At 48.2% G+C, this 16,806-nt stretch overlaps 1 gene segment (V, D, J or C); it reads right to left on the bottom strand.

The window, feature by feature from the left end:
- Positions 1–3,850: 3,850 nt before the first annotated feature.
- On the bottom strand, positions 3,851–4,679 carry LOC124109023 (Ig heavy chain V region 1B43-like). The segment is given in 2 exon segments: positions 3,851–4,464; positions 4,550–4,679. Coding segments are annotated over 2 exon segments (645 nt in total).
- Positions 4,680–16,806: the final 12,127 nt, after the last annotated feature.

Here is a 16,806-nt window from a genome sequence, read left to right as displayed (position 1 = left end):
AAACTCAGTGGGGTAAAGTAACTGAGGAGCAAGAGAGGAACGACAGAGGAGGTACTGGGATAGACTAAGGGCTTTTATATTCAATGAATGAATGGGATTATGTCAAAATGTATCCTGTAGGGCATGATGTAACGTGGGACATGTTGCATCAGAAAAGAGGAAACTTGAGTTTCTGGCTGTTACCCGCTTCCGGGGCCACATGTGGCTAAGAGAGCACCTAGCAATTAGCCAGAAGGCATTGCAGTGGGTTGTGATGAAGACTCCCATCACCTCTAGGATAGGCTCAGAAACCTTCTGCCCTCACGGACAGCTCCTGTCTCCCATTACTGCCTGTAGGATGGGTGTAGATGTAAGTTCTCCCCACCCAGCTGACCTTCACCCTGATTGGTTCCTGTACATTGTATTAGCTGTGTGTGTTTTCTCATTAAATGAGATCCTGCTTTGACTGTTCTCCCTGGCACATCAGCAAGGGAGGGCTGGGTGCGGGTGGCCAGTCTACGTTTACTTTTCTTGGCTCATCCTAAAAACCCCGACAGTATCCCGATCAATATATGCAAGATGCACTATTTAAAAAGAAAAACTACATCACAAAAACAAAATAATGATCTTCAGACAAATCAAAAATAAGCATAGACCACAAGGCCACAGAGCTCCCCTGGAAACCTGGTACACAGAGAGGCCCCCAGATGCAGGAAACCAGTCCTCAAACCCACTCTGCACCTGCTCCTGTGCTGCAGTCTGGCTGGGCACACAATCACGAGCCACCACACAGCTTGTAGATTCAAACAGCAATTCTTTATTCCACAACTCACACCAGCACTCTACAAACACGTTCTGGGGAAATCCACATTCTCTGCCCAAATCCACCCCCATTGGGCTTTTGTCTCCCAAAAAATACTGTCTGAATCCCATGAGAACTCAAGGGGAACTCAGGCAGCAGGATATGCCCTATTCCCAGCAGGAATAACCTTAAACCTGGAACGCCCTAAACCTGGATTATCCTAAACCGGGAACACCCTAAACCCGGATCCGCCCTGGTCCTTGAGCAAGGTCACCTTAGATGCAATGTCACTGCAAAATGTCCTATTTCCACGAGTCCTTCCACTAAGCAACATGGGGTACGCTGGCAAGGAAATTGTCATACCTACTTGGCTAATGGCTCCCAGCACTCCTGGGTGACCCTGAGCTCCCTGTGTGCTGAGTGTCCCCTGCTGGCCCTGGGCGCCCTGCAGGAGGTTTGTGTCTGGGCTCACACTGAGGTCCCCTCACAGTGTGTTTGACACAGTAATAGATGGCCATGTCCTCGACCCTCAGACTGCTCATTTTCAGGTACAGTGTGTTCTTGGAATTGTCTCTGGAGATGGTGAATTGGCCCTTCAAGGAGTCAGCATAATAAGTATAACTGCCATCAGTACTAATGGATGAGACCCACTCCAGTTCCTTCCCTGGAGCCTGGCGGGCACAGGTCATCCCATAGCTACTGAAGGTGAATCCAGAGGCTGCACAGGAGAGTCCCAGGGAACCCCCAGGCTGCACCAGGCCTCCCCCAGACTCCACCAGCTGCACCTCACACTGGACACCTGCAAACACAGAGGCAGCCTGGTCAGGACACTGGCACTCATCCACTCTTCCTCTCACTCCTGTCCACTCACACACTCAGGATCTCTGGTTCTCCATTCATTACTTTGAAAACAGCCACCAGGGAAACCCAGCTGAACACACTCTCCATGGTGAGTAGCTGTGTTCAGTCCTGGTCACTGAGTGGGCTGAGCTGGGAGTCCAGGGCTGGGCTCCTGTGCAGAGCTGCAGGGTCAGGTGGGCTGGTTTTCATGAGCAGAGGGAGGCCCTATTTGCATGTCCTCCTGCTATATAGCAGCTCTGGGTGGAGGCCCAGGTAGAGCAGCTCTGAGGGCAGATGGGAGTGTCATGGGCAGCATGGTAGACAGAGGAGCATTCAGGAGGGGAGAATTTCTTTTATTTTGATTTTAGAGCCCACTATCTTATTTTATTTAATATAAACACATATTCATATGGTGGAGGTGGCTGTGCTAACTCCCTGGTGCAGATGTAAAATCACGCAGAATCACTAGTGCTGGTTCGCTGTGTACAACAGCTCATTTGTGGCAAGATTGACTGGTTTTCTGGTCTTTTGCTTTCACCCTGGACACGACTGCTGCCCTGACCCTCCTCCAGCTCCCAGGTGCACACACCTGGTGAGGTCCTCAGAACTGTCCTGCAATGGAAATGCGCTGTGTCTTCTCCCCTCTGCTGCCACCTGCTCTCCAGGGAGGGCGCTCAGCTGAGGGCCTCAGAGGCTCCCTGCATTGGAAAGGCTATGCCTCCCTGTGAGAGCCTCCTTCAGCTCAGGAGCATCCAGTTGGCACAGAGTCGTCAGGTACACATGCTGCTGCCATCTGTTGTGGGCACAGGGCACAAGTGTAGGCAGGTAGAAACCCAGGCTCTGTCCTCTCTTTCAGTTGTCATGGGCTGAGTCTACAGGGCCATGTGTAGCTCCAACTTATGAGGAGCCTGGGAGAAGGAGCAGCCAATGTCTTCATGGACTTGTTGTTGTGTTGAGGGTCAGGATTAATTTATTCTATTTTACTATTTATGTGGTATCTATCTATCTATCTAATCTATATTGTATTATCCAGGCCTCCCATCCTCCTCCTATGCACAAAGACCTGGGGAAACAGGGACTCTCTGTGTAGGTCAAGTGTCTTGGAATCCTCCTGGAATCACAGCCACATGCCCTCAGTACTGCTGCCCTGTCACTCTTCACATGTCCACATGGTCCCAGAGTGTAGAGGACACCTGACACCCTGGTCCTGGTCACCTGGATTCCCCTAGGGTGTAGACCCTCGCCGGCAACGTGAGCCCCAGTGTGACCCTAGCACCACTCGGGTGCAGCCCCATCTCCCTCTCTTTGCTACTGCATCAGGTCCTGGAAAGAGAGAGGACAGTGGCCCCTGGAGATGGGAAGGTGCAGGGAGGGTGAGGGTGAGGGTGGGTGGTGAGGGCCACATGCAGAGAGGGCCTTGTCCTGGGGCTCTGCAGCTCACAGGGTACCTGTGGCCCACAGCCAGGGTGTGCTTTACAGTGACTGGGGCAGAGCAGCTGGGGGGCTCCCCACACCCAGGAGGGACAGGTGATGGACAGCTGGGTGTGCACAGCCTGGGATCCATCATGGTGCCTGGCACCCCTGTGTCAGGGTGCTGTCCTCTGCCTCACTAGAGCTAGGTTTCAGTGTAAGTGTGAAAATACAGCTGGAATGGCCAGCTGTTGTCTGATGGAGAGAGATGCTGACATTCTTAGTGATGTGGATGATGAAACACCCTCACATGAGAAAGACCACTGCATACAACACCTCATTGCTTATTCATGAATTTAAAAATATATTCAAATGTCAAATCCATAAGTCTAGTTTATGTATCTAAGTGAATATATTATACTCATAAAAACAGGCTTAAACAATCAAATACAGAATCTGTGCTATTGAGGGGCATTTTGTATGTTAAAAGTGCTCCTAGCAACTACCAGGGCTCAGGGAGAAGCCTAGTGAGCCCCCAGAGCAAGTCCTGAGAGACAGAAAGTACACCACTGTGGAAATTCTCTCTTAATTAAAATGCAATATTATTTTTGTTTGCTAAAAAACAAAAAAAAAGTGTAGAATTATGATTATAGAGAGTTAATTGTAAGGCTAAAAAGGACTTAAAAACAAAGGCAAATCATTGCATTTATATTTTGTCACTGGGCAGGAGAATATCCAGACCCTTCTGAGAGTGGAGGGAGTTCCCCAAGCCATGAAGTATCCACACAGCTCAGGTGATGGCCCTGAGCAGTTCCTGTCATTGCACAGAAAGCCTCAGCTAAAGAGGAGACTGTGCATCCACTGCTGAAAAAGAGCACTCCTGACACACCTCACCTGGAGAGAAATGAGTGGTGTCCAAGGGGAGGAGGCTTCTCTAGGACCCCCATAGCTGGTGCCCTCAGGAGGAGCTGGCTGGTGAGGAGGCTCAGGAATGGGGTCAAGTTCTCTCCTCCTCTGCACGTGCCCCTGGCTGACCTGAGCTCCTGTGTGCTGAGTGCCCCCTGCTGGCCCTGGGCACCTTGCAGGAGGTTTGTGTCTGGGCTCACACTGAGGTCCCCTCACTGTGTCTCTGGCACAGTAATAGGTGGCCGTGTCCTCAGTGGTCAGGGAGCTCAGCTGCAGGGAGAACTGGTTCTTGGACGTGTCTCTGGAGATGGACACTCGGCTCTTGAGGGATGGGCTGTAGTTAGTGTTACCATTATAACATATGTACCCTATGTACTCCAGCCCCTTCCCTTGGGGCTGACGGATCCAGTGCCAGCAATAACCACTGGTGATGGAGTAACCAGAGACAGCACAGGTGAGGGACAGGGTCTGTGAGGGCTTCACCAGGCCAGGTCCTGACTCCTGCAGCTGCAACTGGCACAGGACACCTGGGGAAAAGGACAGTCACACTCTATTAGTCACCGGCAGTCACAACCTCCCTATGGACCCAGGTTTGACGCTGGGGACACTCACCTCGGGGAGCTGTGACCAAGCACAGGACAAGACCCAGCAGCCTCATCTTCTAGTCCACACCTGCCTTCCCAGAGACCTCAGCCCTGTCTGAGCACAGAGCTGGGAGCTCCCACAGCCCAGAGGGCATTTGAACCCATAGCAGGAGGAGGAATTTGCATGTGGGTGAGGCTCTTCTGATATCTGGAGAGGCTGGGGTCAGGCTGCCCAGGTCCTCTGTGCTCCTGAGATGTGTCCCTGTCTTGAACCCAGGTGGAGCTTTACCTGTGAGAGGAGAGCAGTTGGTTTCAGGGGTGCTGGAGGCTGTCAGAAGAGGAGCCCCCCCTCCTGAGCTCAGCGCCTTCCTCAGGACCTGTTCCCTTCCTGGTGCCCAGTCTCACTCACCACACCCTCTCAGGCTCTGGGTGCTGAGTGCTCAGTTCTGAGTCCAGCACACTGCTTTCTCTCCCACTGTCTGCTACTGTGACATGGTCCTTCTGCTTCTGGACAACATGTGACACTGTCATGTTGGTTGTGTGATATAGGTGCAGCCTTCCTCATCTTCTAAATGTCCTGTAATCCAGGACACATCAGCACCAGCAGGGAGACTGGATGCAACATGCGATGGAGACCATTTGGGAAGAGGAGGAGACAGACTGTCTAAGTGGCTGTCCCCAGAGGAGCTTTGCACCTGACATGTGACTTCCCTCTCTATGTCCAGCTCCCTCTTCATCTGCAGAGGTTTCCCTGGATTCCAAGGGATCAGCTCAGTGTAGGCCCCAGGTGAGGAGAGCTATTTGTGAGGGAAGCCGCCCTCGATGAACCCTCCTTAAGTCCTGATGCTCCAGGTTCTGAACAGTTATTGCATTCAGTCGGGCAGGGTAGTGCCAGGTCCAGTAACTTGGGAGCTCCCCCATCTGGGATAACAGGGTGTGGCTCCAGGAGTAAGTGTCACCTGCTGGGGTTGAGTCACACTCACCTGTTCCTTTGTAATCCTACCCCTTCTGCCTTTTTCAGATAGAAAATTCTAAGAAACAGCATCACCCAAATTAAAAGCCCACTTCTGAACGTGCCCCCTCTCTCCTGTCAGCCTCTCTGACCTTCTCTTGTCCCCCTTTTGGGGAGCCTGAGGCTGGGAGATGGAGAAAGCCATCATGAAGCTTATGAAAGGTATTCTGTGTCTGTGTGGTACTTTGTGTCACCCCAAATTCACACAGTGACTTCAGTTCAGCTGCCTGTGCTGGACGGGGGTGGCAGAGTAGAGCAGCCCAGGCCCAGGACGCTGCTGTCTGGACCCTCAGCAGTGACACCACCTGCCTGTCAGGTTCCAGCCCCATCCTCCCCACACGTCTCACTGGGAAATGTGTCTGCAGACCCCGGGGCCAGCCCTGCTCTGGTCCCAGGAGCAGTGCCCATTCTCCATCATCCTCAGGAGGGAGGGTGGAGGGAATGTTGGGGACACTCCTGCCCCAGGGAAGATGGGGTGCACAGCTGAGCAGTCAAAATGCTGCCAACAAAACCAAGGGTCCCTCTCAGCATTGGGTTTAGGAGAAGACCCTGCTCTTTGGAGTAAGGAAACATCTGACCAGCCACAGTGCCCAGTCCTTGCCTTATCTCTGCACATCTCCATGGTACCTGTGGGGTCCTTTCCTGAGCAGCATGAGCCATGCTCCTGGTGCCCAGCCCATTCCTGGGGCAGAGCTCAGTGTGCTGCCTGAGGAGGGTCCTCCTGCAGGTGGGCACTCCCCTGGGGCATGTCCTCTCCTGAGCCCCAGGTCCTGCCCTCTGCGGGCTCCCCTGTGAGGTCAGGGGCCCTCACGGGAAACCAGACCTAATGTGCTCAGTGCAGAGACTGAGCCAGGCCCCGAGGTGCTGTGTCTGTTCCCCTCATCAGTTCCCGCAGTGCCCCACAAACCAGGCACCACCTCAGTGCTTTCTGATTGTATTACTAGGACACTGTGAGTCATGACCTTAAGGGGCATGTCAGAATCCTTAAGTCCTTTCACAGCAGTAGGACAGACACCTTCCCACCAGGCCTGGAGAAGCAGGGTAAGTAACAGACCTCAGCCCAGCAGACATTGACCTCAGGGGAGCTGGGCTGTGCTTACCAGGGAAAGCCCAGGGTCCCTGGCTGGAGAGGGCCTGCAACCCCCATGCAGTACTTGACCTTCCCAGGAGAGGTGCCAGAGCTGGGAGGGGCTGGAGTTGAAGGGACTAAATGGGCAGTTGTGGACACCCTCCAGGGCACCTCTGCTCACCACACTTCACTTCAGAATCCCCTCCACTCTTGTTGGGGTTTGAGTGTGCAGAGTTTAGCTCCCTCAGGCCTGACACTTTGCAAGAGCTGTGGTTGTGATTTAGGTCAGCTGAGGCAAACCTCAGTTAGGAGGAGGAAAAGTTCTCTTCCCCTTATCGAAAGTCACAAGTTCTGCATGGTTTGGCCAAGAGGAAGAAGCTTCCTGCATACGTATCCTGGGAACAGTACATTCTAAAGAAACAAATGCATCCTCAGGGGATTAGATAATGTCTACAAAGAACTTTAAGAGGGTACTTATCAAATAAACAGGAACGATCTGAATTTAGCTCTGTGTATCCCCTGAGGCATGATGTTTGGGCAATGTGGGTAACATGATATTGAAGAATTGCTTGCTTTGTTAGAAGTAGATAAAAGGAACTTGCAAATAAACCTCAGCATGCAGTTGCAATTGCTGCCTTTGCTCTGCATCCCCTGTGTCCTGGTTATTTCATGACCCTTACCCAGGGACCCGAACACTCTAGACGTTCACATACTCTCCCCTTCTTATTATTTCTCCTGCACAGGAGGACGTGCTTTGGAGTGTCCAAGACTGGACAGCCACTTAGGTGCACTCTTCACTGGGTCCTCGGAGCCCAGCCCCAGCCCCTTTCTGGGAGGAGGAGAGACACTGGGTCCTGGCTGGAGGTCTATGTGTGGATAAGATCAACGGGCACTTCCACCTGAATGGACAGACTGACCTGTGGTTGGCAGAGTGTGATGGACAGGGCTGGGGACTGGGTCTCAGGAGGATTGGAGGGAGTGATGTCCCAGCACTCTGCCTCAAAGCACAGCACAGGGACAGGGACTCCCAGAAGGAGGGGGTTCAAGCCACATCTCTACACAGGACACAGGTGCAGGTGGTGGTCAGTTGCCCTCGCAGACCCACAGTCTCATCCTGGTGCAGCAGGGCCATTGTGAAGGAGAAAGGCAGTTCCCCACCCTCCAGGACAGGTGGTCAGACAAGGGGATCCAGCTGTGTGTGGACCCAACTCAGAAGCTGAGTGGCACTAAATAGAGAAGATAAATAAATAAATACCAGAAAACTAGGAGAGAAGAGGGAGGGGCGGGGGAGGGGAGGGTGGAGGAAGGAGGAAGCACTTGTGAAAGAGTGCAGCCACCATGTCCCATCTGCTGTGACCATGTCAGAGGAGCCCCACTGTCCTGTGTGACCATTGGCACTGGGAGTCCTCAGGAAGAGACCCAGGGAGTGTCAAGAAAAACCAATGTATCACAACAGCAGTAGGAGTGTGTGGGGCTGGGTTGAGGCCCAGTGCAGAGCCCTTGTGGGAGGCCTGGTCTGATCCTCAGCACCCGGGAAACAAACCAGTAAAATAAGGCATTGTGCCCACCTACAGCTAAAAGTGTATTAAAATGAAAAGTAAAACACCAGTGTGCTGACTGATGGTGTCAGTGCTGAAATCAAAGGGGACTGGTGGTTTCATGTCTTCCCACAGCTGCTGTGTCTCGAATTTCAAAGGACACACATACAAGTCTCTCTGTCACAATAACCTCAGTGCAAGTCAACCTGAACCTCTGAGGGAAAATCTGTGCATCATCTGATTGGCATTTCCTAATCTGGTGTCTCTCCAACATGTATCCAGCGCACACACCCCGTATTTGCACCCACCTGTGCTTCCCATCCTCCCCCACCTCCCACCCTCCCCCAGCTGTTCTCTCCGTCTTCCCTTTGTTCCTCTTTTCTTTCCCTCTGTACTTTTTACTTTATTCCATGTTTGGTTAAAGTGAGTTTCTGATCATTCCTGTGTGAACTATTGAGTCAGAATTGCCTTCTCCTCACCCACACTGAGCCTAGGCTCATAGAACTGGAAGAGGAGTCGCCCACTGACAGTACTTACTGGTGTCCTCCTTACCTCTTTGGAACATTGTTACTTTCAGCACAATCTTTTCTAAGAACCCTGGAGATTGAGGTTAGCAGTTGGATTTGGCTAAACCATGTCATGATGCTAAGATAAAGTGACAGTGCTTGACTAAAAGGTCCCTTCAGAAAGAGGAAAAGGAATCCAACTAGCAGAGGCACAAATTGAAGACCTGTGAAAACACAAGGAAACAGACAAACAAAAGTTTCCCCCAAATCAACAATCCCTCAACAAAAAACCACATATAGTGAAAGGAATGAAATTCCAGGGAATGACTTTTAAATTTGATTACCAAGATGATTAGTGGGGTGAAAGAAGATCTGAGGAATGCACTACTAACATACAAGAGATGAAATCTTCAAAACAGAGCTACGGATTCTGGGAGGAAACCCTTGAGAAATTTGGAAAAGAAAGACGCCATGCATCATGTTGAGTGCAGTTGAAACTATCACAAACAATTTCAATTACACGCAAATGAATGTCAGGCCTTGAAGACAGGATATAGACCTTGAATATTTAGTGAGTAAGGAAGAAAAGACCATGACCAGTACACACAAGAACTCTGAAACAACCCCCTTCAGAGTTGCCCTGAACCTCCATTCCTTTTTCACTTCCACTGACTCTGAAGAGAGCAACCTACTCAGTGGAATTGAAAAGGAATCAGGTACAGGGCAAATGCAGTCAGAATCCTTTCAATGACATAATATAGAACAATTTACAGATGTTCAGAAGGAGATGCATATCCACATTTAGGAGGAACACAAAACCCCAAATAAACAAGATCCAAAAGAGCCCATCCAGATCACATAACAATCAAAATGCCCAAGGAAAAGGGACAGAATATTTATAGCCACAGGAGAAATATCCCAAGACACACTGAGAGGTAAACAAGGAAGGGCAATTTCTGTCTTCAGCTGAGACTCTGTCATCCTGGAGGGCTTGGAAGGGAAAAGCCAAATTCTGAAAGAAAGCAATTTCCACCATGATTGCTATACCCAGGAGAGCCATGATTCAGAATCAAACTGGAAATAAAAACTTTCCAAGATAAGAAAAAACTAAAGTAACTTATGGCCAGTGCATAAAAACACTGTAAGGAATACTACACACAGAAGGATACAAACCCCAGAGATGGCAACTGGAACAAACCACTGGGAAATTAAGAGCAAATTAAACACATGAAACAATTCAAAATGTCAGAATATCCTAAGGAACCCCTCTCTGTGACAACTCTGGATGTCAATGCTCTGAGTTCTCCTGTGAGACGACACAGACTGGCAGGGAGTTAAACAGAAGACCAACCCTATGCTGACTGTGAGAGGATCATAAGGAGAGATCTACAGGCTGTAGTAAAAAAGGAAAAACTAGGTTCCTACAAATGAAGTCAAAACAGAAGCAAGAGTAGCTATGTTCCCACCCACCAATGACATCCAATACAAATAAAGCAGAATAACCAAGGAATGTCCCTACCTACCAGCAAATGGAGCAGTCCAAGACCAAGATATAAAAAGAGTAATAATTTATATTCCAAGTATTGATGCACCTAATTACATGAATGAAGCATTTACTGAAGTGATACTCAGATAGAACAGAATACATATTAATGAGTAATTTCAAAACATGTGCTTCACCAACAGACAGAAACCAGATGTAAAATAATGAAGACGCTTTTGAGCAAAATGATCATGTATATCACATGGCTCTTACAGGCATTCATAGAGTATTTCATAGGAGAATATTTGCATTTCTTTTCTTCTGAGCTGTTCATGGAAGTTTCTTTATAATAGATGTTATTGTAGGTCATAATCCAAGTCTTAGCAAAAACAAAATTTGTTAATGTCATCCCTTCCAGTCTAGTATTTTTTATCATTCTTTTTAGATTTACTTGACAGTGCAGTGTATTTTACCTGCACAGTGAATTCCTTGCATTTTATGAGATCCCGATGCAAAGAAATTAGCAATCAACAGCAACATTCAAAGACCACTCATTTACACATGGAGATTAACTAAACAATACTCTTGAATGTGGATTGAGTAATAGTAGAAAGGAGAGGAGACATACATATGGACATATAAATAAACATTAACAAATTAATATTAATTAAATTAGTATTTAAACTAAATTAAAATTAATATTAACATTAAATAATATTAATATTAACAAATATTAATGACACAGCATACCAATATGTTTGGAACTTTATCAAGAATTGTCATAAAAAATAATGTATACTGATAAATGAGTGCATAACAAAAGAAAAGAATCCCAAGAAAAAATCTAATATTTTATCTAAGGATCTTGCAAAGCAGTAACAAAGTAATTTCCAAAAAAGCAGAAGATAGGAAATAGTTAATATTAGAAAAATTTGAATGAAATAAGAAATAAAAAAAAATTCAGTGATTCAAAGTAACAAAGTAGTGGTTCATTAAAAAACAGAGAAGGGTGATCACTCCTTACTCCAACTAATTAAAAGAAAGTAGAATATAAAGAACAAAATTAGAGAATAAAAAGGATATATCACACAGACCTCTCTGGAATCAGATGATAATCCAGGATGACTTTGAATCTTATATTCCAATAAGTTGGAAAATCTAGAAGGCAAAGAAAAATGATGAGTCACATATTATCCACCCAGTTTGAACCAAGAGGGTGTGTAAAATGTAACACAAAATATCAATCAACATACAGAAGCTCTAGTAACAGTCTTCCAGCAAAGAAGATCCCTGGACCAGTTGGATTTCCAGATAAGTTCTACCAGACACTTAAACAACAACTAAAGCCAATCTCCTGAAATCCATCATTGGAAATAGAACTTGAGGGAAAACTCTCAAAATACCAATCGATGATCAAAATGGAATTAAGAGGAAGGTACACTTTTATCAATTTTGTTTATTCCAGGGATGAAGGGTTGACTCAACCCTTCTACTACAATAAGTGTAGTTTATCATTAAAATAGAATTAAGGACAAGAATCTTATGAACATCTGCACAAAGTGAAGCCTTTAGGGAAAACCCAGCACCCATTCATGTTTAGAGAGTTGGAGAAATGTGTACAAGGAACATTTCACAATATCAGAACATGTCACTTAACAAAGCCAATGCCACAGTGAATGGAGAAAAGCAGACAGTGTTTACTCTAGAATCAAGAACAAGACAAGGAAAGCCACTCTCACTATTCCTAGACATGTAGTTCTTGAAATTATAACAAGAGCAATAAGGCAAGAGAAATAAATAAGATACACAGATAAGAAAAGAAGAAGCCAAATTTGGTGTGTTTGCTAATGACATGATCACATATCTAGAAACCCAGAACCCTCAGCAGAAGACTTTCAGAATTGGAAATTAGCAGCCTGAGATCCTTGTCCCAGCTCTGCCTGCCACCAAGTAACTGAGTAAATACCTTGCAAGTCGGTTTCCTCACCTGTACAACAAGGGGCTGCAGTTTACTTTTTAAGGCCCTTCATTAGTCTAACATCCTATGCATTCGTCTTTGCCTTCAGTGGTTTATGGTAAAATCTGTGAGCCACAATCTCACTATATAGAAGCTCCTTAGGGAGATCCTTCAATGGAGCAGAACCCATGGCCCAGGATGTGATGTTTTCACCTGTCATGTCCTGGGAACTGTGGAAACAGTCCTGGCAGAGGACAGAGTTGCTCTGTTAACCCTGGTAATCTGTGCATATCTGTGTCTCCAAGACCATGCTTGGAACTCACTAGAATTTCCTTTTAATTCCTACTCAGCACAGCAGCTGTCAATGCTGCCCTCTTGAATGAGAACACTTTACTCAAAATCCAAAGTTCTTGTGAATGACTAAAAGGCAGCTGCTATTGGGCATTGTAGAGGCTTTAGGACTTGGGGATGGCCCAGGTCCCACCAGGTCTGCCAAGACTGCACCTGGGAGAAGTAAACAGCAGGCACAGAGACATGGCAGGATGGACTGATGGGTGACTAACAATGAATGAAGGAGCAGAGTCAGGGAAGGGGACCTCGGGATGGTCTTGCAACACATGAGAGGAGAACTGATGGGAAACCACCTGAGGAGGCCAGACACAGGCTGGTCCAAAACCCAGATGACCACAGTGAGGCCAACTGCAGTCCAACAGCCATGATGAACTAGGGGCTGGAACTCTGCAGAGAAGTCCTGGCAGGCTGGAGCTGAAGGGCAGGGCACAGTGAGAGAGCCACACCTTGACAAGGGCCACCTGCCTGGGGTGCAGGGACAGCTAAAGGAGCAGCCCACTGTGGTTCCCTCCTCAGCACAGCAGAGGCCAATGTCACAAGAGCATCTCAACTAACCTAGAGTATACCACTGGGTGAAATCCAGCACTTTCCATGATGAAAGGAACCAGCAAGTTACCCAGAAGAAGTACAGCAGAGGGAGGCTAAGGGTGAGGTCAGGGGGCTGCATGCAGCTGGACTGTGTAGTGGGGCTGCCTAGAGCCCTCACCCCTGTCCCCCACAGTGGCCCTGAGGACAGAATTGGAGCACTGGGTTTAATGTCAGGCCTGCTGGGCTTCAGTCCCCTTCAACATGTCTCTGTCTTTTTCATTTTCAATGGGAGTACTCACCCCTGCCATAGGACTTGGGAGTATGGGACCCCTCTTTGATTTTAAGGCACATGGTAGAGAGTTCCCTGAATCTTGCAGAATCTTGTAGTGGTCAGACACGCTGACCTCTGCTCCTTTCTCCCCACATTGTGCAGCTGGTTTTCACAAACTAAAACCACAGGCCTGGGGTGTGGCTACTATAGAGTAGGCTCCAGTGTGCACAGGGCTCTAGGGTCAACCTGGAGTTCTGAGCTCTGATGGAGGATTTGTGACTTTAGGGACTCCAGGATGAGGCCTGAATGTGCTCTGCCTTATGAGACAGATGTGACAGCTTTGTGGTCAGGGATAGAATGACTAGTGTGCATACTTGACCTCCCAAAATGATGCATGCTAAGGTTGTTCTGCAACCCCATGGGCTGTTGGGGAGTGGGAGATCACTTAGGACCTGGAGACTTTGAAATTTATGTCAATCACTGTGAACATGCTCTGCAAGTGGGTGGTCAGACCCCATCTCTTCCTCCCTCAAGTTTAATTCCTAGAAACAGAGTGAGTGGCTATCCCCACAGTGGGCTCTCTTCATTGCCCCTGGCACACCCAGGAAAGGTGTAAATGCAGTGGACTCCTCTCTTCATGGACTAGAGTACTGGAAATCATGAGCCAAAGGAAAGCTCCTCTTCATGTGTTGGTGGCCTCAGGCACTTGCCACAGGGGTGCACAGCTGAGGAACCCAATCTAGGTTACAGTGCTAGAAGAATAGGCCAGGCCTGAAGGACAGCCTCTTCCTGGCCTCATTCTCCTGTCAATGTAAGAAGCTGGCCTCTCAGGAGTACAGCTGGACAGTGGCTGTGGTGTTGAGCAAGGTCGGGAGAGGAAGGGGCTGAGACAAGAGGCAGAGGGCCATGGCTGACACAGGAGCACTTGTCTGTCCTCACCCAGAGGGTGGCTGTGGGCAGCACACTCACCCTGCAGACCAGCACAGCCAGTGGGAGGGATCAGGAGGGCTCTCCTCCCAAGAGGGAGAGTGTTGGATGATGGGTGGACCATGTGTCCTGAGCTGACCAACAGGCCATGCTCAGGCACCCGGACAACTGCTCCTGCCTCTCCAAGATGTGCAACTGATTTTCACCGTCTACAATGACAGCCATGCAGAGTGACCACAGGTAGAACAGGCTCCAGCTAGCACAGGGCACTGGTGTCCACCTTGTGCCTCCAATGATTATAAAATAATTTGATTTTGAGGCTGAAATCTGCAAGGAAATTTTTCCCACGTCCCAGGATCAGGAAGTTAGCAGAAGCTGGAGATGGAAACTGAGAGACAGAAGCCAACAGAAATGCAGCACAGGGAAGCACCCGATGGGCACAGTGAGTATCAGGTGCACCAGGACAGGGAGCAGGTCCCCAGCAGTTTCCACTCAGCCACCAAGAATCAGTCAGTGACCATGTCCCTGGGGGTTACCTGAATAAATACCAAGTGCTATCTATAAAGGATGAAAAAGATTTAGCCAACAAGAATGGCATGTTCTCTCTCCTGGCCCTGGGCATGGCCCTGGAGCACATGGACCCAGCTGACATGAGTCAGGCAGAGGGAGACCATCACCACACCATCCCTCATGTGGGGAAGCTGCTGCATCAGGTACTGGAAAGGGAGAGGACAGGGGCCCCCGGAGATGGGAAGGTGCACGGAGGGCAGAGGTGAGGGGGGGTGGTGAGGGCCACGTGCAGAGAGGGCCTTGTCCTGGGGCTCTGCAGCTCACAGGGCACCTGTGGCCCATAGCCAGGCTGTGCTTCACAGTGACTGGGGCAGAGCAGCTGGTGGGCTCCCCACACCCAGGAGGGACAGGTGATGGACAGCTGGGTGTGCACAGCCTGGGACCCACCATGGCACCTGGCACCCCTGTGTCAGGTTGCTGTCCTCTGCCTCACTAGAGCTAGGTTTCAGTGTAAGTGTGAAAATACAGCTGGAATGGCCAGCTGTTGTCTGATGGAGAGAGATGCTGATGCTTTTAGTTGATCATCACACACCATCAGGTGTGAAAGACAAGGACACAAAGCACATCTTTGCCTATCCATGTCCTTTAAAACGTATTCGTATGTCGATCCCCAAAATCTAATTTACATAACTAAGTGTAAATTTAATAACCACAGAGCATGCTTAAGCAGTCAAATACAGAGTCTGTGCAAATGGCAGGTGTCCTGTTTATGCAAAGTGATACCAGCATCCACCAAGGCAGAGGCAGCACCTGAGCAAGGCCCTCAGAGCAAGTAACGAGGTTTCAATGAGGCAAAGGAGACAAGACTTAAAGCATCAGGTGAAATCCTCAGTTTTCAGGTGGGATATCATTGTGTTGATTATAGGTTAAAAAACCTTGTAGTTATTAATAATATAATTCTTTTCCAGGCATGATCAGGCACCCCTCTGATCACAGCTCCTCAGGATTTGAGGCAGGAGGATTGCAGGTGTGAGGCCAGCTGGGATTCTTAGTAAGACCATGTTTCAAAAGCAAAGTCCCTTATGAGGGACCTCGGGATGCAGCTCATTGTAAAGTGCTCCTGGATTCAATCCCAAGTAGCAGAAATAATCAGGGAATAACAGATGACAATTGTGGGTGTGATGGAGATCTGAGACGATGGAGAAGAGTCATATTTATATGAGACAGGAAGGAAAATGGGTAGTAGATTGAACAGGAAGATAACACCACCCAGTGAGGTCCCAAATGTACCTCTGTAGGAAGCACTTGCTCTACTCTGAGAATCGAGTTTACTGACATAAAACCAAAGAGTGTGAGTCCTCCTCTTGTTTGACTTTTTCCTGGGGACTTATCATGAGCCCAGAACCATGTCCCCAGCACTTTTTGTTTTTCATTTTGGGAAAAGGAGTAGGGAGAGCATAAGGGAAGAACAGTGGAATTAATCTTAACAGTCTTTCTTATTTACATATTAGTACAGGTAAGTGATAACCACCATCAGTATATCCAGAAAACACTAATAAAAAATCTATCATTAAATTGCAGAAAGATCAGTAGATTTGAGGGGAGGTGACAAGAGGAAGGGTGAGAAGAGGGAAAATGGACTTATTGGGGCCTGAATGAGACAAATTATATTTCATGCTTCTACCATTTTGTCAAAAAGAATGCAAAAGTTACAAATAAATAAAAAGGACAATAAAATAAAATGAATAATGATACAATAATGGGGACAATATAATACAATAATGGAATAGTCAGCTGTTGGAAGGGAGGCCCTGGAGATCCATGTGATGTACAAGGAGAAATCTGCCATCACTGAGATGGCAGATTTGCATAAATGGCACCAGGTTGCAGACACTATGGTAACCAAAGTCCTCATCAGAAACCTTATATTATAGCCTTTCTTCCTTATGGAAAACTTGATGGAGGAACTTAAAAGTTTGCCATGTCCTGAGACACGGGAATCTCCAGAAGACTATGGATGGTCACGCCCCAGAAGGAGTTGCCTGGAGAGAGAGTAAAGTGACTGAGGGGAAGGGACCCCACCTCCCTCTGCACCTGCTCCTGGGCTGACCTGAGCTCCTGTGTGCTGAGCGC

This window comes from Marmota monax, unplaced genomic scaffold, assembly GCF_021218885.2.
Source record: "Marmota monax isolate L192 unplaced genomic scaffold, Marmota_monax_Labrador192_F-V1.1 WCK01_AAM20220418_F8-fsc00703, whole genome shotgun sequence".
Classification (NCBI taxonomy): Eukaryota; Metazoa; Chordata; class Mammalia; order Rodentia; family Sciuridae; genus Marmota; species Marmota monax.
Note: the sequence above shows the minus strand (reverse complement) of the source record. Positions and strands in the feature narration are given on the sequence as shown.